The sequence below is a fragment of the Peromyscus leucopus genome, chromosome 17 (genome assembly GCF_004664715.2).
Source record: "Peromyscus leucopus breed LL Stock chromosome 17, UCI_PerLeu_2.1, whole genome shotgun sequence".
Taxonomy (NCBI): domain Eukaryota; kingdom Metazoa; phylum Chordata; class Mammalia; order Rodentia; family Cricetidae; genus Peromyscus; species Peromyscus leucopus.
The window spans coordinates 8,539,442-8,562,947 of record NC_051077.1 but is presented as its reverse complement, the minus strand read 5'-3'; the positions used below and the strand labels follow the sequence as shown (position 1 = coordinate 8,562,947).

General features: G+C 45.4%; 2 protein-coding genes across 2 annotated transcripts in view; one reads left to right on the top strand and one right to left on the bottom strand.

Annotated features, from left to right (window-relative positions):
* The window catches only part of Angpt2 (angiopoietin 2), a 51,292-nt gene extending 32,948 nt beyond the window's left edge, over positions 1 to 18,344 (top strand). Inside the window, exons 4-9 of the mRNA XM_028882068.2 lie at positions 2,337 to 2,569; positions 4,957 to 5,087; positions 9,990 to 10,091; positions 11,092 to 11,258; positions 14,976 to 15,106; positions 17,451 to 18,344. Coding sequence (XP_028737901.1) covers positions 2,337 to 2,569; positions 4,957 to 5,087; positions 9,990 to 10,091; positions 11,092 to 11,258; positions 14,976 to 15,106; positions 17,451 to 17,611 — 925 coding nt within the window. The 3' untranslated portion in view covers positions 17,612 to 18,344. The remainder of the gene's footprint in view (positions 1 to 2,336; positions 2,570 to 4,956; positions 5,088 to 9,989; positions 10,092 to 11,091; positions 11,259 to 14,975; positions 15,107 to 17,450) is intronic.
* The window catches only part of Mcph1 (microcephalin 1), a 207,893-nt gene that overhangs the window by 94,406 nt on the left and 89,981 nt on the right, over positions 1 to 23,506 (bottom strand). The window contains 1 exon segment of the mRNA XM_028882066.2: positions 20,499 to 20,576. Within this exon segment, the coding sequence (XP_028737899.1) occupies positions 20,499 to 20,576 (78 nt within the window).

Genomic DNA, 23,506 nt, shown 5'->3' with positions numbered 1-23,506 from the left:
CTGGGTCAAGAAATAGTATGCCTTTTCAATAATTAAAGTCATTTCATGAGTTTATGACCAATCTTGAAGTTTCTCTATAAAAGCACCTTGCCACACATATCCAACAAAGTGCAAAGTTTCTAGGACTTACACCAACAGTACTTCACAATGTCAGCTGTTAAAAATCTACCCAAGGGGGCTCTGTGTTGGAGTTGCCTTCCCAGGGACGGGTACACAAAGGTTGATTGACCATAAAAACCCGTCTGTAACAACAGTCACAAGGAAAGAATAAGCTGATCTTACAAGCTGCAGAAATCGTCTTCTCTTTTGTTACAAATATGGGATGGAATAATAAAGTTTCCTCATCGAAAACGTCATGAAATTTCCTTGATGACGTTAGATCTCTTGATGGGTGTTTCCTGCCTTCAATTCTGACCAGTCTAAGATTTTACAAAAATATGACTGGAAAAAATATGTGGTGTTTCACATTCTACAAATGACTTTTCAACCATCTTCTAAAATTTCTTCAAAGTGGAATTGCTTTCTTTATAGATTCAAGCAAAACCAAAAATACTTACCAGGGTCAACATGTCTCCCTGAATCAACACTACTGCACCTTTAGATTCACCAGCCGAAGGGAACTCTACTGTGCATTCTTTACTTTATCTTTCTCTTTTATTCTAATAATGACTGACTGGGCTGTGTTGACAGTGCAGCTAACGTACTCCGGCATGAGGCAGGTAGCCACTGATTCTGCACAGGTACAGAGAAGCCACAGTTCCCAGTTAGGTCCTCCCATCTTCCGTTCACCTCACTGGCAACAGCAGCTGTCACAGGCCTTTACTGCAGGACTCTGTTTCTGGAAGGAGTTCATGATCTGGACTTCCTAGCATTTACGTAATCCTACGCACTTGGAATTGTTTTCTCTAGTTTGATATTACAGGAATAATTTCCAGTTAAAAATTAGTATGCTCTTAACTGAACCTATGAGTGGTAATGCATCTTTATAAATTAAGATTAGAAATAACTATAAAACCATTAATAAAACCTTTTGGGACTTACATGGCATAACTTCATCAAGCAATTTTTAAGGGGTCTGCTCAGGCTGTAAGTGTTGAGAACCATGTACATGAGATAGGCTGGCTAAATTTCCCAAAGGAAGGGATCCACATTAAAAAAAACAAAAAACAAAAACAAGCAAGCAAACAAAGGAACAAGGAGTTTAGAGTAAGAAAGATCTGCGTTTGAATTGGGCGTCATCAGCCACCTGGGAGTGTTTGTGGTCATGTGATTTATTGTGTCTACATTTCATCTTTGTTCAGTTTACTTCTTGAACATGAGACGATAATGTTGATACTGGTATAACATTTACTCAGTGTCAACTACCAGTCTGTTTATACTTTTACATGCACGTATTCCTCAGATCAGCCTCTCTCAGCGGGTGACATTAGCCCAGTTTACAGATGAGGGAACCAATGCACAACTGAGTAAGTCACTTAAACTCATGAGGCCAGAGCACCAGGATTTAAACCTGAGTATAATATTCCCCTCTATCATAGAAGAATATTTGCCACAAGGTACTGAGAGAGTTGGTGCTGTTATTATGATTAATATTCAAATGAAAATAGTTTAGGAGAAAGGTAACACATGACCTGAAGGTCTATTTCAAACTCCCTGCTCTCATGAAAAGCACTCTGTAAGCATGGCTTGAAATAATTCCACCTTCTTGTGAACTTGTAGCAGGTAATGTTTGTGACACTCACGGTATATTGCCGAGGCCCAGTGTATTCTTGCACAGATAAAACTGTATACTCTGTCAGGTTTACACACACATACACATGTACATATACACCTAAATAGTTTACCTTGGCAATTTGAAAAATTTCTCTGGGCTGTGAGAAATCTTCCCACTTAAAAAAAGGTTTTCTATTGATTTCTTTATTTTTATGTGCATGAATTTTTGCCTGCTTGTAGGTATGTGCACTATGTGCATGCCTGATGCCTGTGGAGGTCAGGAGAGGGCACCAGATCCCCTAGAACTAGAATTATGGAAGGCAGCTATGCTTACCACTATACATCCAGAAAATGGAGTTATGGGTAGTGGTGAGCCACCACAGGGTTGCTGGAAACAGAACCAGGTCTTCAATAAGAGCGGCTAGTGTGTCTAATCACTGAGCATCTCTCCAGCTCCCAAATCTTCCTACTTTATATTGCATTTTAACCAAATACCACCAAACAGAAGTCCAAGAAACAAAGATTTATTAGCTTTGGAAATGACACGATTTTATCGAGCACTTGGCTGGCAAGGTCCCGAGGCATCTGGAAGTCCTTGCACTTACAAACACCTTCCCTATAAGCTTCCTAGAAAAGCGAGTGCTGGACATGGAGGACAAGCACAGTGTGCAGCTGCAGTCCATGAAAGAGCAGAAGGATCAGCTCCAGGTGCTCGTGTCCAAGCAGAGCTCAGTCATCGAGGAGCTAGAGAAGAAGCTGGTGACTGCCACGGTGAACAACTCGGTCCTTCAGAAGCAGCAGCATGACCTGATGGAGACGGTCAACAGCCTGCTGACTATGATGTCAACGCCCAACTGTGAGTAGAGCTCCTCACTCCCCAGGACTTCTGGTCAGCGAACCCTCAAAACTCCAACATGATCTCTCTTAGGTATTTCACCCAGGAATACAAGACCCTCAGCAGAGGCCCAGCACAAAGGAGGAGGCAGAGACCGGAGGAGGATGTATATTATACTAATTATCAGGAAGCACAAATCCCAAATAGTGTGTGTGTATGTGTGCATGTTCATGGGCACATGCATACATGTGTGTCTAAACCAGTGGTCTCACCCTTCCTAACGCTGTGTCCCTTTAGTACAGTTCCTCATGGTGTGGTGACCCCTGACCATAAAATTATTTTTGTTGCTGCATCATAACTACTTTTGCTGTTGTGAATCATAATGTAAATATCTGTGTTTTCTGATGGTCTCAGACGACTCTTGCGAAAGAGTTGTTTGACGCTCAAAGGGGTTGTGACCCACAGGTTGAGAACTGCTGGTCTAGAGGCTGGAATCCAGCCTCTGATGTCATTCCTCAGGTGCCCTTCATTGTCTTTAGAGACAGTCTCCCACAGGGACCTGGAGCACAGGGTAGGCTAGGCTCACCGGCCAGGGAGTCGCAGGGATCTCCTCACCCCACTTCCCCAGCACTGAGATTAAGGTGCGCTGCCATGTCTGGCTCTGCTTTGGACGTGCGTTCTAGAGCTCAAACCCAAGTCCTCATGCCCGCCAAGGGAGCCTTTAGCGACAGCTACCGCTCCAACGCACAGAGACAGTTTTGATTCAAGGCTGCGAGGTTCTCCTCTTGAGTTAGTTCCCTCATCAATCGAACGAAGGAGGCTGGCAAGCTATTAAGCCATAGTGAATCTTTCTTTCTTTGGCTTTCAAATGGGCAAACCGCCCTGGGCCCAGAGGAAGGCTAGAGACACAAGTGAGAGCCGTCTCTCCCATCACCGGTGCACGGTGGGTACCAAGGCGGCACCGGCTCCCGTCTCTGCCCATGCCCTTAAGCATATCTAGCCTCCTTCAATGCCATTCTTACTTGTTAGATTCTTTTACTTAAGGGGGTGGGGGTGGGAGAGGGAGGAAAAGAGAATCTTCAGTCATTAAAGATGGAATGTACCGTCTTTGTGGTGTTTTTCCTGTAGGATTTTTTTTTTTCCTAACTGAATTAGACTTCGTTCATACTGTGGTTTATTTCACGATGTCCCCTCAGCTGGCACGTGACAAGTGGAAATGGCGGGTGGGGCAAGAATGGGAAGAAGCAGCAACAATGGCAGAATTAAAATCTGAAGGAATTTCATAAGCCTACAAGGTTTAGACGTAAAGAATTTAAACATGTAGATAAACAGGCATTGTGCTCCCATGAAGGTGCAGACTATTATGTCACATTTAGTGAACACCCAAAGGACACTAAGTATGCCCCTTCAATATTGGATGTATGTGTGGATGTGGGGCCTGCGGAGGCACGGATGTGTGTGCAGGCAGGGAGAGGCCTGGAGAAGATGCTGAGTCCTGCTCCAGCACACGCTGCCTTCTTCTCCTGAAACAGAGTCTCTCACCAAACCAGAGCTAGGCTGGCAGCTAACAAGCTATAGAAACCCTCCTGTCCCCTGTCCCTAAGAACTTGGTTACAGGTGTGTGCTGCCGCACTGGGAATTGTTATATGGGTGCTAGGTTCTGAACTTTGGTCCTCAGCCTTGCTCAGCACATACTCTGACCTAACACGGAGCCCTCTTCTGAGCCCTCCATTTAATACTCTAAGAAAGATTAAAGACTTAGCCTCAGACATACAATGAACGGCCAGTGTGTACATTCTGACTGCGGTAGGACAATGAGCCAAGGGGATCTGGGGGTGCTGGTAGACGGAGTGCTATTCTACATAATATTCTTTCATAATGTTTGCTCAAGTCTAGTCAAGAAGAGGAGTTTTTAAAAAGGAGTGGTTTATTACAGCTCATTATGAAGTACTCACGTTACACACATTTTGATTTGAAAAGGGGGTAAGAAGCTGGCAAGATGGCTCAGTGGGTAAAGGCGCTTGCCACCTAAAACCTATGCTAGATCCCTAGGACTATCATGGTGGAAGGGGAACTGACTCCTGAAGACTGTCCTCTGACTGCCATACCCACACCATGGCACATGTGTGTGCACATATATGTGTACACACACACACACACACACACACACACACACACACACACACGTACACACACGTACACACACACACACACACACACACACAAAGTAAATATATTTAAGCTATTTGTGCTAATTTTCCAAAATGACAGGAAAATGTGCTCCAGGAGTAACTCCTGGGCAAGCACAGTCTGCCTCTCTTACTTGAGAACAAATGACTAGGTCTTGCCTAACAGGCTTCTCTCCATTCACAAACCCCATCTAATTGCTCCATTGTTTTTAAACACAGCCAAGAACTCTGGTGTTGTCCCTAAAGAAGAGCAAACCACCTTCAGAGACTGCGCCGAAGTCTTCAAGTCAGGAATCACCACCAGTGGCATCTACACGCTAACCTTTCCCAACTCCACAGAGGAGATCAAGGTAAGGAAGGCTGCCCTATGGAGGCTGCGGGGGCTCCTCTGCATCACTGCAAAGGCCAAAGAACCCCTGCGCATCCATGCCTCGTGCCCTTCCCAGGCACACACTGAGAGCTCTGCTGTTGCTGAGTACAGAGCACGGATGCTGAGCAGATGGTCTGCAGCTCCACCTCCTTCCACAAGCACGTCCTGCTGAAATGATGTGCACACTCAGGTGCCTGCCCCCGCCCCTCCACTCCCAGGTGCTGGCATCATCTCATTAATTTTAATGAATATATCTTCTCCAAACTGAAGTTGGATTAACCAGAGTTTGTCTTTTAATCACTTCCCCAAGCAATAGTTGCATTCCATTTTGGAGGGCGCTCACTGAGAACACACTTAATACAACTGTTCAGAAGGGACTAATTTGCACACACACACACTCCTTCTCATATAAACTGTAGAAAGATGTGCACTTAGCAGCTAGAGTTTAATAAAGTCAGTCACTTTTTCTGAGGCAGGAGGATGCCTTGAGCCCAGAAGTTCAAGACTAGCTGGATAACAGAGACCTTCTCTAGACACAATCCTAGACATAAACACATTTAGTGCTTTGAAAGATTGCTTTGACACTCCTGGCTATTTTTTCTTTAGACTGCATGTGGGCTGAGCAGAGCACACATCAGCAGCACCTTTAGCATCAGTCCTGCTTCATGCCAGGGTGCTGCCAGCTTCACCCTGGGGACTGCTGTTGCCATATGGAGTTGCTCACAGGGTCCCCAGGAAGCTCAGGGCTCCACAGCTCATAGCGGAAGACTATGACCCCATTCAGTGCAGCCCAGAAGACCTGAGCACACTGCCCCAAAGTGCAATTCTTTTTCCTCTCAAATGGGGGAGTCCAGACAGAGCCCGTGTCCAGCAGGGCAGGTTAACACACAGGCAGACCAGGCCACCCACAAGCAGCCTGCAGAAGTCCTGGGAGACTGTATTTCAGAAAAGCACTTCCTGTCACTTCTCTAGAGGTCTGATGAGGTAGAATGACATTGCACAAGAATCAGTGTGAACGGCCGTGTGAATGCTGGACAGCTGGTTATGCTCCATGTTGACAGGTATGGTTGCATCTAAAAGTAAGAGCAGCTATGCCCTGAGCCAACATGACTCCCAGAAGTGCATGGGATGCTATGTCAAAATAGAAATTTCAGAGGCTCCTGGAAGTAGTATCTTTTTGAATTCAGTATTATCTTCAGAATTTAACATGCTATCAAAGAAAAATACAAGCATTTAAGTGTTTAAAGATGTGGAATTTGAAACAGTAATATGCACTTTGATTATGAATTAAAAAATAAATACTGTGCTATTTAGTACAATACTTTCCAAAGAAATCTCTCTAATTCATTCATGCTGCTTTAAACCAACCTTGAAAATCAGTTAATGTCCCTGGTGGCCTAAAAGCGGAGCATTGGGAGGAGGAGAAAAACTGTACAGCTTGCTGCAGATGAAAAACCAGTAACCCCAGGCTGAGGGTCTCCACCGTCTCTGCTATGCAGCTTGCAAGACAGTTCTTTGCAGTCTGGTGTCTGTCACCAGATGCCTGCATGCTTTTGGCCTGGTAATAAGGGGGGCAGGAGCACCCAGAATCAGAGGCTATGAGCACACGGTGAACACTCTCGGAACTTCACTGACATACAGTCACACCGCTCTAGGGACGCTTTTCTGGGTTAGTGCTGTTTCCTGCCAAACACCACGCTACCCTCACAGTTTGACAGCCACAAAGATGCTTAGAGACAGATTTATAGTCCCTTTAGATATTCTCAGTAAAACTAAATCCATTTATACAGCAGGGGACAGTCGGTTTTCACAACCTCAATTTCTTTTCTAAAATGCCTGGTGTGATGAATTAGTGGGTAAAGTGACTGCCATGTAAGACTGGTGACCTGACTGTGGTTCCTGGGTCACAAGATGGAAGGAGACAATCAACTCTCAAAAGTCATCCTCTGACTTCCACCTGCATGCTTCCCTTCCCACACAGACACACATAGACAGACAGACAGATAGATACACACACACAAGGATAAAGATTTAAAAATTAAAATAACTGGGCTGCATTGCATTGTTACCTCTAAACTTCCTTCCAGACTTGGTGCTCTATAAATGACAACGTGATCTTGTGTTACTGACCTGTCACCCCACCTTGCATGGTGGGGCAGTCAAAGCAGAGCGCCAGATATGGCCCTGGAAATAAATGATACACAGAGCCTGCACAAGAGGTCAGAGCAGGCAGGGTCATCAAATTCAGAGGAAATAATGCTCACCCCAACTTTACATTTGATTAGTTTAACTAATTTAAGCGGTTAGTAAAGGTCACATTTATATTAGGTTTTCACGTGTGTAAGATATACACATTGTGAAAGGGCATCCGTGAGAAGCACAAGCACGCACTTTGCTAGTTAGGAGCATAGTCCGTTTCCTTCCCCAGATTTCTCAGGCTACGACTCCTCATGCTTATGGACGTCTGCTATTTATTCCCTTCACCCAGGCCTGAAGCTGGAGCACAGCGCTTAACTCAAGCATTACTTGCTGAAAAGCTTCAGGCCTTGGGTCCTCGTGCCAGGCCCAGGCACGCAAATCAAAAGCACTGAGCGCTTCCAGGTTTGGTGTGACGGAAGCAGGCATGCTCTGGACTGAGGGCCGCCGCTGCTGCCTTTCAGATCTTGGTCTGATCCTTGCCATTCATTTCCCTGAGCATCTCCCGGCTATGTGGATACTCTCTACTAGAATACTATCTCTTTTTTTGCAAATTCACAACCCAGTGAACCGTGATTCTCTGTTTTCCACAAATGCTTTGTTCTTCACTTCTTAAAAATCTGGACAAAGTATTAAGAGAATGTTCTAGTAATTTTGTCATGGTCACTAATGGAGTCAAAGACAAGGAAAACATGGTTCATGTAACTTATTTATGTGCTAGCAGTGACCCTCGAAGTTGGGAGCCTTGCTTCTGACTCCCACAAGGCAAACTTGTCCTCTAAACAGGAAAAAGCGTGCCTTAAATATCATCAAGCAACTACCTCCATTGTAATCACTTTGACACCAAGGAATCAGATAGTATTAGAACAAGGGTGGGCTCACTAAAACATTTCTTCCCGTCTACCAACACGCCACTTAGGATGCTGGGGAGTTAACTTCTGTGCACAACCACTGGGTCCTTCCTCTAGTGGAGCCTGCTTGGTCAGTGTGCCAAGTGCAGTGGTGAGGAGACATATTGATAGAATGGTGCAGCACTGGTCAGCTGGCTGATCCCGGGCAAACAGACCAAGGACCCCTCATGAACCGACTGCAGTGCGGATCTGGCTAAAGGACTCCTTGTCTAGTGACAAAGGGCTCAAGTTTCTCTGCTTTGGGCAGCATGATGTCACGGACAAGATAGGACACAGGAATTAACAAGGAGGCCATGTTCAAATCCTATTCACCACTATGAGCTGAGTGACTGACCACGTGAATCAATGTGAAATCAACCGTTTCAAGGGTTCACAGTGGCAGTGAGACGGCAAAGGATTCGTGGGAAATATCTGACAACTTGCATGCAGGAGAGTCAAACAACAGTGGTCAGTGAACAAGAGTGGCATCGGTGCCTGGTGACAACCAGGGGCTCCTTCAGCAAAGTCATTTACCTATTTGTATAATTTCGCTGAGGAAATAATCTTATAAGTAAATATAATTTTGTTTCACCCCACGTGCCTTTCTAAACACCAGTCGGTGGGGAAGGGGGCATGAGCCCAGGATCTTCATGAAGAGGCAGAAGAGTGCTGGAGAGATGTCTAAACAAAGCAGCCTCTTAATGCTCTCAAGGTCCGTGAGCAATAGAGGCGAAAAGCAAGGCGGACGGCATGGCTTCCTTGTGGTTCGGTTCCTTGTAGGCAATTTGAAGAAAGAGGATGAGAGGGTCTCGTGACTCCTTTAGCTCTCTTCCCTAGGATCCTAACTCACAAATACAGAGCAGCTATATTTAGGCTAACCCTGCCAAAATGGTCTTCCTTAGTCTCCAAAGACCATGGCACTCAACAAAAGAAGAATATTCATGACTGGTTATGAACCTTAATATTCCTACCATGTGTGCTGTAGGGAAATTATCTTATTTTCTGGAAAACGGTTTTTTGGGGGGGGTTATGACTATAATCTTATAATTGAAAAGTATTTATGTAATCTTATTTTCAAGGGTTTTTAATTATACAATAAAACTCCAGCTGAGTTGAAATTAAGCATGCAAGTCCAAAGAATTTTGTGTTCTGGACAAAATTTTTTAAGACCACTGAGGCAGTTTAAAAGCAGAAATAAAATACTGGGGAAAATGCCACAGGCAGCAAGGGACGTGTGCAGAAGCCTAAACTCAGACCCCGGTGTCAGAGCTGCCGAGCCAAGCTGGGTCACATGGTACTGGCACTCCAGAACCCCGAGGCCTTCCTGGGCAGGAATGTCCCAATAAACTGGCTTTTACTGCACACAATGGGAGCCCAACAGCTCCAAAGCATGAAAACATGACGAGCGTTTGATACCCTGTGGTAACAAAGCGCTAACTCTACAGAGTGGATGCAGCCGGCAGTGAAGGTAGTCAATGCTGTGAAGACAGTCTGTGGTTTTCTACGTGGTAAAGATGTGGGATTTGAGAATCTGTCAGTTTTCTAATCACAGGGAACCATTCAAAACAACTATGGGGTAGGACTCTTTAGCTAGAGCACACGATGATCAGGAAGTCCAGTTTTTACTAGGGTGTCATGTGATTCTACTGCTTGTAGATCATCACCATGCACACTCTAAAAATATGACAACGATTTGCCCCACAAGTTATCACAAAGCTCCCTTGGAACATGTCATCACTACAAAGGCCTGGGTCACCAATGTCTAGCATGCAATGACTCTGTGTTTTTCCCTGCAGGCCTACTGTGATATGGACATGACTGGAGGTGGGTGGACAGTCATCCAACACCGGGAAGATGGTTCCGTTGACTTCCAGAGAACATGGAAAGAATATAAAGAGGTAAGGAAGTGTGCTAAAACACCTTGAAGAAATGCCTTCCTTTAGAAAAATTAATTTCCCAACACCTTCAGAACTTTAAATACAAATTCAGAACTGACCAATGGCTTCTGAAGAAGTTATTTATAATTCAGTCCTTTGTGCCCAGCATTTCTGTCTCTCTTAGAAAAACGCTGCAATCGAAGTAATTTAAATACAATACAGAGCACCCTGGGCAAGCTGCTCTGTTGTGAGGCTCTGGTGGCATAAATGTCACTATTACAGTTATGGCTCACGGTACCTAGGTGGGTTTAGCTATTACAATTACATCTCTGCTCGTAGCCATGCCAGTGGCTTTAAATATTCTAACAGTAATTTTCTTCTGAGAACAGCTCAGTTCCTTAAACTTGACTTTTTTAAAATTTATTTTTATGTGCATTGGCGTTTTGCCTGCATGTATGTCCTGTGTGAGGGTGTCAGAAACCCTGGAACTGGAGTTACAGACAGGTGTGAGCTGCCATGTGGGTGCTGGGAATTGAACCTAGGTGCTCTTAACCACTGAGCCATCTCTTCAGCCTTAAACGTGACTTTTTAAAATCTATTTCCTGAGCTGGGGACATGACCCATGCATAAAATGCTTGCTGTGCAAGTGTGGTGACCTGAGTTTGAATCCCTAGAACTCGGAGAGAGCCGGACATGGTGACTTTTGTCTGTAATCCTGTGATAAAATGAGAGACAAAGACAAGTGATGCCCCAGAACCTTGTGGTCCAGTTAGCTTTACATATGCAGCGGTGAAGGAGAAACCCAAGGCGTTGGTGACTTCCATAAGCACACTGTGCTACATATTCACCCATTCTCCCTCTGCTTCTCTGTTTCTTTCTTTCAAAAGTAATTTAAAAAAATCTTTCCTGTGTGTATGACCTTAACGTTTCTCCTAGGGAGTACCATCTGCTGACTGCATAAGCTGATGGAATCCAAACACAAGGAACAACCGGTAACTAAGTGAACTGCTCTTGGTTGCAGGGGTTCGGGAGCCCTCTGGGAGAGTACTGGCTGGGGAACGAGTTTGTCTCACAGCTGACCAATCGGCATCGCTATGTGCTTAAGATACAGCTGAAGGACTGGGAAGGCAATGAGGCACACTCATTGTATGAGCACTTTTACCTCTCCAGCGAAGAATTCAATTACAGGTAAGTAGGCTATCACTGAGAACATCGAAGGACCTTTCTGGTTAGTTACTCCAGAGACTAAGAGCCATGTTCATCTGAACAAGATCCAGAATTGCTCCATGTTGAACTGCTGTTTCTTAGAGGCACCTCAAACATCTCTAGTTTTAAAATTTTAGCTTTCGCTGGTGATATAACTCAATAGCATAGCACTTGTCTAGCACGGGCAAGAACCCTAATTCAGTCCCTGGGACTGCAAGGTAAGTAGACAGATGATCGATAGACCGACAGATACACAGAGGATAGATATCTAACAGTGGTTAAACAACGTACAGGAAACGGCGAGGGCAGTTTTGCATCTGTTGCTTTCCTGTGTGTGCTCTGAGAGGAGATGCTGTGTGGCAGACAGCATACAATTCAGAGTCCCCTGTAGAATTAGTGAACATGAGATATCCCTTTGATACGCAGTGTGTGTAACAGCAGACAGACACCTGGAGACATACTGTTTTTAAAGGTGTTAAGTTAGCCCATTTTTTTTTTTTTTTAAAGTTTAAACAGTTAGTTGTTTAATTCCAAATTAAGAAACACAAAGCACACTTGAGTCACAGTGCCCCCTTAGCTTCTGGCTCATCCCCACCCATCTGATGACAGTGACACACATGTTCCATGAGCGTGGGCAACCCTGACGACACATTCTTTGGCTGTAAAGCACAGTTAGGAGGAGAACGGCAAGGACTTGGCTTTCTGTGTGGAAGATGAGAGCCACGCATGAGGTTCTGGAGTCAGTGTGTACAGTGTGCTCTCAAATCCAAGTTCCACAAGGGTGCTGGGCAGGAAGGGTGGGATGGAAGCACCAAAGAAACAGGGCTGAGCACAGCTGAGCACAGGCATCCAAAGAATGTGGGCACCTGGTGCCTGTGTCCACAGAGCACCCGGTAAACTACTGAAGCCACAGAGAGCAAGTGACGCACAAGAGGCGCTCCACAAACAAAGCCATGGCTCACAGTGCCACCTCCATTGCAGGGGCGCCCAAGCCCTGTGGAGAGGAAGCTTGACTACAACATCCTTGGCTGGTGTCCTACGGAGGTCACAGTGGACAGCACAGGGAAGCCGGCTCAGAGTCTGGGGCCTGACCTGAGAGCTATGTGCTGCCCAGAACAGCCTGCATTTTACAGACAGTGGGTGAGGATTCAGAAGCTGTTTTCAAAACAGACAAGGCCTGATGTGACTTTGAAACAGCTGGGGAGGCACTCAGTGAAGTCCCCGCATAGACCGGGCTTCTCTGGAGGGGAGGATGAACGGGAGGAGAGGCACCGTCCCAGCCCCGGAAGGTCCCACCTGACTCCAGAGCCCAGAAGTCACTGGATTCCGAGACACAAAGTGGTCTTCATTGTGCTATCTCCAAGCTAAATATTTTCTTAACTGGCAGCAGTTAGGAATCTACAATAGAGGAATTAATTTTTTTTAAAGAAGAAAGAAACACAGAAATGAAGAATTAGCCTGTTTATATTAGGAGATTTTACTAAATGGGTCAGCACCCTTCCACACTGACATTATAAAAATATCTTAAGCCGAGGTTCCTTTGGAAATGCAAACATATTTTGAATATGCTGTTTGAAAAGGAAACCCACTGGTTTTTGAGACTAAATCTATTTGGAAAAGTAAAACAAATCCTCCACACAAACTTGCTAGAGTAATTAGCAGGGTAACAGCAGGGGAGTGGCATGTGACACAACTGAGTGGCTGATGCCAGAGACCTGACTGGGTTTCTTGCCAATGAGAAAAAGCAGAAAACTGAATTAAGAAAGAGGTATGCAGCACCTGGACAGTCAGTCAGTCTGCCTGTCTGTCTGCCCCACAACACACACACACACACACACACACACACACACACACACGCACGCACGCACGCACGCACGCACGCACGCACGCTCTCTCTCTCTCTCTCTCTCTCTCTCTCTCTCTCTCTCTCTCTCTCTGGATTCCTAAGCTTGTAAGCCTAAGCTTATAGCCCAAGCTAGTCTTGAACTTTCTATGTACCCAAAGATGACCTCAAACCCCCAATCCTCCTGACTCCACCTCTCAAACGCTGGGGTTATAGACATGGGCACTGTCATGGCCAGCTCATGGATGTTCTTAATAACAGATCTGAAAGAATGTACTTTTATCCGGTAGGCCTCCAAAGGATCTAAAATTGAACAACCTTTCAAATACAGGCTAATGAAAATAGCTTTCTCTCTTATATTACTTGCCCTTGGGGGACACTTAATGAGTCCCCTGAGCATTGACCTTTCAAAGAAGACAAGAGACTGAAAAGGAAGACGAGCCTGGGTGTGTGTGTGGGGGGGGGAGGTTGTCGCAGGGGAGGGGAGGCTGGGAGGTAGCACATATCCGGCCTGCCTAGGCCTAAGGAGGACCGGAAAGAAATGTGTTTCAGATTCCAAAACACGGAAGAGCGGGTGCCCCACACACTGCATCTGGTGTCCTGGGGCTGCCATGAGCACTCACTGTGCATACCTGTGGCAGAGCCCTGGGCTGTGGTCTCTTCTCTCTGCCTGTCCCCACGAGATCCTGACAACTGAATCCCAAGGTGCTGGTTGGCAAGGGCAGAAGGTTTTACAAAGAAGAGCACATTTGGGGGCTCACAGGACACTTCCCCGTCACCACTGCAGGGATTTCCCTTGTGGCGTCTTGGCTCTCCTATGTCTAGGTCTCATCATGTCATGGGGATTCAGCACTCTAGTCTCCTGGAACTGGGCACCGGCATGCCAAGACACCAACATGACACCCTCACAGCCAGTTTATCATGTGAAAGCCTGCTCTGGCCTGTCTTGCACCCTCTGCCCACAGGCATTTTGTGACAGTGATGTAACCGTTTATAGACTTATATGTTCTAACTGGGCATGCTGTACATGTAAGTCCAGCACTTGGGAGGCTGAGGCAGGTGGCCATCTGCCACAAGCTCAAAATCAATTTGGGCTGTACAGTGAGTTCCAGGCCAGCTTGAGCTACAGTGTAGAACCCCGTCTCAAAAACAAAACAGTAAACAACAAAATGGTCGCACTTATCCTTTCTCTTGGATTCCCCTTGTGGGCACAGCTGTCTGCTGCAAGCCACACTCTGGAATAGTCTAACAGCGTGGGCTGTGACCTGGTGTCTGAGCACTGACCTTTACTCCCTTCCTAAGGTGGGACAGGTTAATGACACTAGTGTTCAGAACCAAGGCAAAGCAGCTGCAGGGATTTACTTCCAACACAGCCCTGCGGATTTCTACCCCAAACTCTACACCCACTCCTACCTCCTAGCCTCTCCATCCTAACTCCCACCCGTTCAGAACAGAGAGGGTACGCTGCAGCCATTCCGGAATCCACTCCACAGGGACGGTGGTTGTGTGTGGGGTGTCTTTGGGGACACCCCTTCGTGCTGCAGCCCCCTTCTAGTTATCTGGGGGCAGGAGGAATATGAACTACAAAGCCCCACCCGTCCCTGCTGGGGCTGGTGCAGGCAATACGCGTCGAAGTTGTCATGAAAACATCCCTCTCTGTCGGAGGGTTTGATGATAAGTTGGTTCCTGTTTATACCAGTGCAAAATATTTTGTACCGGAGTAGGCACGGGAGTGCACTAGCCGGCCTGAGCGTATTCTGTAGAATGGAATTCTTCACCATGAGAAATTTTCCACTACGGTGAACCAATGATCCCCGCCAGTTACCGTTTTTTATTTTTTCCTTTGCACGTTCCAGGATTCACCTTACAGGACTTACAGGCACCGCAGGCAAAATAAGCAGCATCAGCCAGCCAGGAAGTGATTTTAGCACAAAGGATTCGGACAACGACAAATGCATCTGCAAGTGTTCCCAGATGCTCACGGGAGGTAGGGTGACTCTTCCTATTTGTGTTGGCAAGGAGCAACTGCATACATAGCCTAGGAGGCTGGCAGTGTGGCGCTCAGGCTGGCATGGGGACAGTGGCCTTACTTTCATGAGAAGACAAGCTAGCAGGAGATCAGTACAAGGGCTTCCCCTCCTTTCGGCCCAAGGGTGAAGTGAGAACATGACATGGAGCTGGGATTGTCACTAGGCCAACAGTGTGCTCTCAGGAAGTGAGCCCGGGGAAATGAAGTGGATATGTGATATCCAACAAGCTCCCTGGAGGTTCTGCTCATTGACCAGATGAAAGGGGAATGATTTATTTAGCTCTACCTCCATTTCTGTTTAATTTAACATCCAGTCAAGGACTTTTCAACGGTCCTCTTTCTTGTAATGATTCTCATGCACAGCAAATGATTAAAACATAAAGTGGGCTGGGAGGCAGCCCAGTGGGTAAGGCACCTGACACCTAAACATGAAGACTGGCGCTCAGGTCTCAGGATCCCCGCACAAAGCTCAGTACGTGGTGTGCTCCCGCAATCCCGGTGCTGGGGCTTGCTTGCCGTAGGTCTAGCTGGATCCATGAGTTCCGGGTTTGGTAAGAAAACCTAGCTCAGGCCTGGGAGAGGGCTGGGCGGTAAAGGTGCTGCTGGCTGTCAAGCCCCGAGTTTGATCCCTGGGTCCCTCCTGGTGGAAGGGGAGAACGGATTCTCCCAAGCTGCTCTCTGCTCCACACCTGTGCTGTGGCATGACCCACCACAAATACATAAAACTTACTTAAAAATATACATAAAACTTACTTAAAGAATAAAAATATAAGTTGCTAAGACGTGTAAAAGATCGAAGCTTGAACCACACGTAACTCCAAAACTGGAAAAGAAATCCAGAACTTGAAATTTCACGGAACAATTAGGAATAGTAGATCCTGGAATTGTAGGGAGAACAGAGTGGGCCTCTTGGCAGGAGTTGTCCCCGTTAGTTGTAATTATCCAAAGGAAAGAAAGCTATTGAACCGCTATTGTAAAGGAGGCTAGACTCTCTCATGTCACTGTACCAATCCTCTTTAAAATCAACTGACAATGGGGGTTCTGGGCTGCAACACACCTAATCCCAAGTCCTGCTGCCATTCCCACACTGAGACCTCTCTGGAGAGGCTGGCTGTTTTCAGACCACCCGTGTGCTGCTACTCCAGAGAGCTGGAGAGCTGCTTTATAACCAAGGACACAATCTATTTATTTACCTAGTTCAAGATTTAGGGGCTGAGAATGGAGTTGGGAGAGACTGGGGAGGAGGCAAGCAGCCAGGGAAGGACAATGGGGAGGTCTGGCCTGAAAGAGGCCACATTCCAAGCCATGGGCAGGCTCATGGGGAAGGTGGCCTATGGGGGAGTGAGATGTCTTCGGGAGCAGTGGCATGGATGGTGCCTGAAGTTAAGACAGATCCGTTACTGACATTTCTCCACGTTCCAAGGGTTTTGCACAATACAGGATTTTCTTATAAACCTCCATTTATCAGAATCACCAGCTAGGAGTATCTCTAGCCAGCTGTGTCCAGGGAGACAGATGCACTCCATGGGAAAAAAAAATTTTTTTTTAAAGAGAATCTGCCCTACTGTGTCCTGCTTGCCCTGAGTTAGCCTCTGAATTGGCATCTCATCCACATTCTTTACTATCAACTCTTGTTATTGTTTTCTGTATTTAAAAACAGACAAGAATACTATCAGATAATCTCATATAATGGGTGTCTTTCCCACATGAGGCTTAGAGATGAATTCAGATTGGTACATTACCCATGTTACTGCTTCATATGGCAAATCCTACCACCCGCCATGCTCCTATTTGTGGGATCCAGATCTACCATGAGGGAGGTCTTTGCTATTGCCTGGCTCTCCCTTAGCACCTCCACCTTATAGCCTCTAAGTTTTTTTTTCCTCTAGCTCCATGGAGCACTAGGCACTTGGCGTCTATTCCAACCCAAACAGTTAGATGGAGGGAGTGGGAATCGTCTGGCCCACCCTGCTGTTAAGACTTCTACACACGTATACCTCCAGTGTCACCATGTCTTCACCCACAATGTAGCCACTGATGACAGGCTTTTCACACCGACCAACAGTTCTCCATGTTGCGAGGATTCTGTGCAAAAGGAGCTAGAAAGTGTGTATGGAACTGTGACCGCAGGGGAATGAAGTGTGTGTCTGGGGAATAACAAATCAATGTGGCTTCTCCCACACCATGAGGGGGTGTGTGTACCTTCTCTGGAGCTGGGGCCTGAGGAGCACACCTGAGCCCCCTCCCTGTGCTGACACAGGTGCCGCCACCCACTCCTAATTCCTCTGTTTCACTTTCACAGGCTGGTGGTTTGATGCTTGTGGTCCTTCCAATTTGAATGGACAGTACTACCCACAAAAGCAGAATACAAATAAGTTCAATGGTATTAAGTGGTACTACTGGAAGGGGTCTGGCTACTCGCTCAAGGCCACAACCATGATGATTCGGCCAGCAGATTTCTAAATGCCTCCTATACTACCAGAAGAGCGTACTGTGTCCAAAGATTAACCCAAAGCACTGAGAGACACCAATGCACAGCAGCCCTCTCCCCGTCAGGAGGTGCTCCTGGGGGTGGGGAGAACCTCTCTGTGCCAGACTGAAGCACATCACTTAAGCCTGCACCAATAACCAACCCAAGGAAACCCAAAGGCAACGTGGTCCGGAGAAACACCTGTGGGAAGCTGAGGCTGAGAATCAGAGGGACAGCATGCAGACTCTGCCACGAGGAAGAACGTTACGTGAGGGTTCATCAGTCAATAACTGGAAAACAGAACACTTAGAGAAGATGACCTTGAACCACAGCCCTCTAAGCGCAGCTCATAGATGGTAGGAATGTGCAATACAGCTGTCACAATGACAAGACTGTGTCCGTTCACACAGCAGCGAGCATTCGGGGATTCTAAGTACTGGTTACAGGTTAAGACCTGGAGAAGGACAGTGCATTGCTTTCCTCTTAGGTGCTTTACATTTTCATTTGAAAACAACACATTTACCTGTCTCGACGGCTTAGTCTTTAATGGCTGGATACTATTTGCTATATGATGAAAACACCCACATCTCTGGGATTACCACCAACCGGGTGCCGCCACGTTGGTGTGTGTGGAGACTGTACTATTTTGTTTTCTGCCTGGCTGTTAAATATGAAGGTATTTTTAGTAATTAAATATAACTTATTAGTTGAGGTGATTACGTTTAATTTTTATGGTAACATTTATAATTTTGTTCTTTGGTCGCATACAAAAAACCCTGTGCCTCATGAAAAGGAAGGTTAATGAAGAAAAAGCTGTTTCATGATGAAGAGACTTCACCATCGAGTTAGTATTCTATTCTGAAGATCTGCTCCCTAGTTTAGCAAGACATGTTTTAGAAAATGACACTAAAACTTGATTTGTGGTTGAGGAAAACCATCCCACCTTACAACCTCTATAAAGCCATGATTCTCTGAATTAATTTATAGAAAAAATATTTTGCCTTAGTACCATTTTTATCTTCACTAGCAAACTGAACAAGTGTTTTAGGATGGAAAACCGAAATGTCCTGCTCATAGTATAACCAGATGCTTCTAGAAAAAGTTTCAGAACACAAGCTTATGCTTGGAACTGTTAACCTCAATTCCTCCTGTTCTAATGTCCTGGAAGCTTGCAGAGTGCCAGCTGCATCAATGAGTGGCTGCACAAAACAGTTAGATGCAATCTTTCACGCAGCCTTCCTTTCCTGTATTTGCCCTTCTCTGTGTCTAATGCTGGTTTTTTTTTTTTTTTTTTTTATTCTTTTATTTCTCTAACCTTGTGATTCTCAACCTTCCTAATGCTGCGGCCCTTTAACACAGTTCCTCATGTTGTGATGACCCCCAACCTAAAATTACTTTGTTGCTACTTCGTAACGGTAATTTTGCTATGGTTATGAATTGTAATGTAGATATCTGACATGCTAACCCCCAGGGGGTTGTGACCCACAGGTTGAGAACCACTGCTCTAACCTGTCTTCTTTCACACGGCCTTCGTGTTAGAAACCCTCGCGCACTTCTCTGTGCTCTGGTCGACCCGCAGACTCAGGTGGCCAAGGCACCCTTCTCTTCTGCCATGCTTCACTTTCTACCAGCTAACTCCAGAGGAAAGAACTCGGTCCCTGCTTCCTGACCGCTGTTTCTGTTATCAGGGTTCGGGAACATCGGCGGGGCCAACACGGCTCTGTACCCAGTTAAAACACCTGACACCAAAAAACATCCCACAGCTTCCAAAAGCAGTAAGCGTCTTGCATGCCCACGGTGACAGGAACTGAGGCGGGGGACGATCACCCGGGAAACCCAGCTACAGCACTCTTCTTACATCTGTCTCTCCGAAAGGCAGGAAGATGGGTTTCAAAGGCAGACCTCCTGGGCTACTCAATTACATACTCTCGTAGGTGAAAGAATGGGAGGAATCCTGGATCCCACTTTATACTTCAGCGCCTTACACAGTATTTTAAACAAACAAACTTACTGGGAAGAATTTTTTTTTTTCTGTTCTTAAGAAAACATTTACAAAGTTGAAAGGAAATCAAAACAGTAATCTTAAAAATGAAAACAAAACAATGCAATGAGCTAGATGACTGAGCGATTAGGGGGCAGAGTGCAGCTTCCTGCTGGGTCCCCGGCACAGGGCCACTTGGACAGCTACCTAAGAGACCCGGGGACAGCTAGAACAGCCACTGCCTGTCAGAGACTCATCTTTTCAAACAATAAACAGTCCCAAACCAGACAACATGTTTGGAAATGGAAGGAACTTCTGTATAACCCTGTTTCCAGTCAAACCTTAATTATCTGGGAAGTCAGAATTTAATCAGCAAATATTTAAAATGCCAAAGAGTCCATAAAGGTGGAATTTAGGATAAGCATCAAAATATAAAGATCACATCACAATGCTGGCAGGCCATGATTTTTATACCTATCAATTTTATCTGTATTAGAATTAGTTTTTAAGAGTTGTCTTTTCTTTTCAAAATTTCTGTTTTCTACAGCCCTATAGGCTTTCATAATTAAATTATTATTATTATTATTATTATTATTATTATTATTATTATTATTATTTTGAGAAGAGGTCTCACCTTATAGCCCAGGTTAGCATCAAACCTGCAGCAATCTGCCCAGTGCAGTTTCCTGAACGCTGGACTGCCTGGCTCAAGTGAAACTTCTCAAGTTGACATTTTTCATTGCACTTTAAACAAATAAATGAACAGAAGGCATTCGTTTCTAGGGCGGCATCCTTTTAGTCTGAGCAAGACTACTCTTGACTTAAGACATCGAATTCATGTAACAGTTTGCCTAAGATCACCACATCCAACTTATTATCACTGGACAGTGCTGACTTACCGGAGCTGCAGGGAAAGATTCAGAGAGTTCAAAAGGCTCCTCAGAAATCCAGTGACCCCACTCTAAAGACCACAGCACCTAAGAGGGACACAACACACAGAGAACGTCAGTCATGGGCTGATTAGACTGCTGGGTGGCAGGTCAAAGTCACTTTGATTAGAACAAAAACAAAGTCCCCTAAAAGCCTAGAGAGACGAGCTGTGCAGGCCTGAAGCCAGCCACCCAAACACCAGGGCGCTTTGGGAAGCTCCATGCTACAGTCATTAACAAACACATTATTAGGAAACACAGCTTCCCATGGTTGGAAATGGAGGCCGGTAGCCAGATGAGTGGCTTCTGCTGCTGAGATAAGAAGCAGAAAAATTACGAAGGCTCACAGTTCAAAGGCACAGTCCTTCATGGCAAGGAAGTCAAGGTAGTGGCTTGAAGCAGTGGCCACACTGCATCCAAACTCAGGGAACAGTAGGAGATGAATGCTGAATGCCTGCTCTTAGCTTGCTTCTCCTTTTTTTTTTTTTTTTAATGCATTATGGGACTCAAGCCTAGGGCACAATGCTACCCGAGGTTAGGATGGATTTAGTCACCTCAGTGAACCCAGTGAAGAACATCTCACACAGGTACCGACAGACTTATCTAAATAGGACAATCCTCACTTGAGTGCCTGAAAGGTGGTCTCCTAGGTGATTTCACAGCCTGTTAAGTTGACAACACTGACACACTATCCTAGGGAAACCAATATTTAAACACTCTTCTGCTTTTATCAGAAATGCTATGTGTTAGGAATATAAATTTTTAATTCGTTGTCCTTTAGAATCTTTCATAAACATTCCATGATTTTATGAATTAAAAAAAAATGAGCGGTGGGGTGGCGCACGCAGTAGGATTGCTGAGGAGCGGAGGCAGGAGGATCACGAGTTCAAGGCAGCTGGGCACACATTTGCTGGCGGTGGGCGCACGCCTTAATCAGCACTCGGAGGCAGAGCAGCGGATCTCTGTGAGTTCGAGCAGCCTGGCTACCAATGAGCTCAGGAAAGCGCAAAATAGCAGAGAAACCGTCTCGAAAAACCAAAAAAAAAAAAAAAAAAAAAAATATGAAGTGAGGGCTGGAGAGATGACTCAGTTGGGGAAGTCACGCTGTGCAAGCATAAGGACCTGATTTTGAGCTGCAGAAGCTGTGTGGAGGTGGGGTGAGCAGCATGTGTGGAGCGGGGCTGGGCTGGGTGAGGTGGTGCTTTGGAAAGGTGGTGGGGAGGATTGTGGGGGAAGGCCTAGCACATGGCAAAAACCAAAAACCAGAGGACCCGAGAGTCAGAAGATTGCCTACAAGACAGCTATGAAGTAGTGAACGCAAGACCTTAGAGAGTGGAGGGGACATGGGAAAGCATGTCTCCATTAAGGATGGGGAACAGCAAGTTGTGTTCACAGGAACCCTGCTCCAGGAAAATACCACATTTTCAATTAGATCCCTGTGGTCACAGGCATTTTGTCGTTTAATTCCCTTTTTTGTTTTCTCTTAACTTTTATTGCCCAAGTGACACTGGAGGGAAGGAAGATAAGGGTAGGGGAAGGAGGAGAAGAGAAGAGAAAGATCTTAGTAAGTTCAGTAACTGGGTTAAAAACATTCCCATTACACAGTGTTCCCCCTCACTGCTATCAGCCGTCCTGGGCTATCTATCCCTCAGAGATACACTATCAATACTGTGGGGCTCCATGACCTCATACAATCAGCCCAGGAGATAAAAAGCAGTTTCAACATCAGGTTCATGTCAACATGTGGCAATGGTAGAATCCTGTGGTGGGAAATGTGGTTCACCAGTAAGAGGCCAGGAGTCAGCTGTAGAAATGTGTGTGGCACTCAAGTTCAAATTCAACCCACATTAAAATGTCAACTGAACCTAAACAACTTGGTGGAGAAAATTCATGTTCTCTAACTTTATTCCTTCCTAAATGTTAAGAAAACAAAATTGTAAGGCAGTTACAGTATGATTTTGCAAAGCAAATAGATAAGTTTAATTTCTTTAAGAATAAATATTGCATGGAGGTAGCAGAAAACACTGATCTGATTTCACTAAAATCACAGAGTCAGAAATACCAGAAAAAAATTGTGCTTTATCTCTTTCTATAGGCAAATTGCTTTCTTTGGCTTAGGATAATATTCAAAATAGGTAAAATCTGTTTTTTAGGATTCCAGGTAGGTTTGAGAAATCATCTTACTTAACTCCACATATTTCCCCAGAAAACAATGAGTAAGACAAAAATAACCGAAAAAACTAAATACAACAAGGAGTGGGGTTGTGTGCAAGGGATCAAATCTTCTGTGTATATAAATCTTGGTAGGGGAAGTTATCTCTAGGATCCACCTCAATGAAAGCTCAACATCCTGCAATCAACACTAGCACATTAGATAACAGAAATGGCACTGTTGACATCTGATCATCACTTATAAAAGTACAAACTTTGTTGATGAACTTAATGGAGGAACCATTTTCTTGCTTTATACTTAGATATACCTAGATGATGTTTCACCATGGAGGGCTATGTAGTTCACTCTATACTACTCTGGGTACCAAGTCTCTTCTTCTTTTTAAAGATTTATTTATCATCTACTTACATACCTACCTACCTACCTACCTACTTGCCTACTTACCTACCTACCTACCTACCTACCTACCTAATGGTTGTGAGCTGTCATGTGGGTGCTGGGAATTGAACCCCAGTCCTCTGGAAGAGCAGACAATGCTCTTAGCCACTGAGCCATCCCTCCATGCTCTCCAAGTCTCTTCTTGTTTCACATATTTTAATAATCCTTATGAGTAGTGTGAGGCAGTTTGGCTGCAGTTGGGCTATAGTTGGGGAAGCCAACAGTGGTGTTGTTATTAAATGCAAGTGAAGATGACTGCTATATGCCGTGAAGAAAATGCAGCTGAAATATGACTGGTACAGCAAAGTAAGCATGCATTTAGTTCCACCAGGGACTGGAGGAGGGAGAAAGTGAACAGAAGAGACAG